The sequence below is a fragment of the Cyprinodon variegatus genome, unplaced genomic scaffold, assembly GCF_000732505.1.
Source record: "Cyprinodon variegatus isolate N-32 unplaced genomic scaffold, C_variegatus-1.0 Scaffold625, whole genome shotgun sequence".
In the NCBI taxonomy this organism is placed as follows: domain Eukaryota; kingdom Metazoa; phylum Chordata; class Actinopteri; order Cyprinodontiformes; family Cyprinodontidae; genus Cyprinodon; species Cyprinodon variegatus.
The window spans coordinates 28,439-29,533 of record NW_015151078.1 but is presented as its reverse complement, the minus strand read 5'-3'; the positions used below and the strand labels follow the sequence as shown (position 1 = coordinate 29,533).

The window sequence follows — 1,095 nt, the reverse complement described above, 5'->3', positions numbered from 1 at the left end:
ATGTAATTGTGTTTTTCTTAATGTAGTTGTGCTTTGCTTTATCTAGTTTTGTTTTTCTTAATGTAGTTGCACTTTGCTTTATGTAGTTGCGATTTCCTTAATGTAGTTGTGCTTTTAGATTTGTAGTTGCAGTTTGCACTTTAGGGCCACCGTACATCTCTGCAAAACCATCCTGGCAAAATGCTGCGAGAACATTTGACCCCTCTTCTGATTGTAGAGGGAAGATATCCTGCAGGTAAATCAGTTTCCTGCTATGAATTCACGTGAACCATCCCTGGTTTATAATCGCTGCTTCTCCACATCAAGAGCTAAGATGGTTGAGATATTTGTTTCAGATGCCCTCCGAATTGAATGTTGTATAAAAACACAAATAACTAATAAAACATGGTAATAATGAGTGTCTGTTGCTGGCTGAATCTATGCTAGGTTAGATACCTGAGGCTGGTGCTGTTTCCACAGAGAGGGCAGAATGCTCTGAACAGCCAGATAATCGACAGGTAGCTCACACACATGAAGCTCTGCTGCCTCTCCCAGTCCTAATCGCTCCAGTTCCTTTGAGAGAACAAACAGTTAAACAGAATTAATTGGAAATTATAATGTTTGTTTGTAGTCCTGCAGTTTTTCCCCCTGGCTTCTTGGGCCCTCTTACACCTAACATTCGATCATCAGTAAAAAATCTTGGTGTAATATTTGATGACGGGTTGAAATTTGATCGCCAGGTTATTTCGGTCGTAAAAAATAGCTTTTATCAGTTAAGAATTTTATCAAAAGTGAAAGGGTACCTGCCTCAAAAAGATCTGGAGACCGTAATCCATGCTTTTATCAATACGAGACTGCAGCTCTTTATATGCTGGCTTGGACCGCTCACTTTTACATCGTCTGCAGTTGGTACAAAATGCAGCTGGCACACTTAAACGTGACAACATCACCTGTTCTAGCCTCACTGCACTGGCTCCCGGTTGTTTTTAGGATAGATTTTAAAATGTTATTGTTTGTTTTTAAAGTTATTAAAGGAATAGTACACCCAAAACATGATTAGCCTTCATTTTCTACTCACCCCCATGCTGAACAACACTCTGGAGTACTTTTTTGATA

The 1,095-nt window shown here is 39.5% G+C and overlaps 1 protein-coding gene across 1 annotated transcript in view; it reads right to left on the bottom strand.

The window, feature by feature from the left end:
* Positions 1-815, bottom strand: part of LOC107096453 (pyroglutamyl-peptidase 1-like) — a 3,279-nt gene extending 2,464 nt beyond the window's left edge. Inside the window, exons 1-2 of the mRNA XM_015393115.1 lie at positions 783-815; positions 436-552 (exon numbers count right to left, since the gene is read on the bottom strand). Coding sequence (XP_015248601.1) covers positions 436-552; positions 783-815 — 150 coding nt within the window. The remainder of the gene's footprint in view (positions 1-435; positions 553-782) is intronic.
* Positions 816-1,095: the final 280 nt, after the last annotated feature.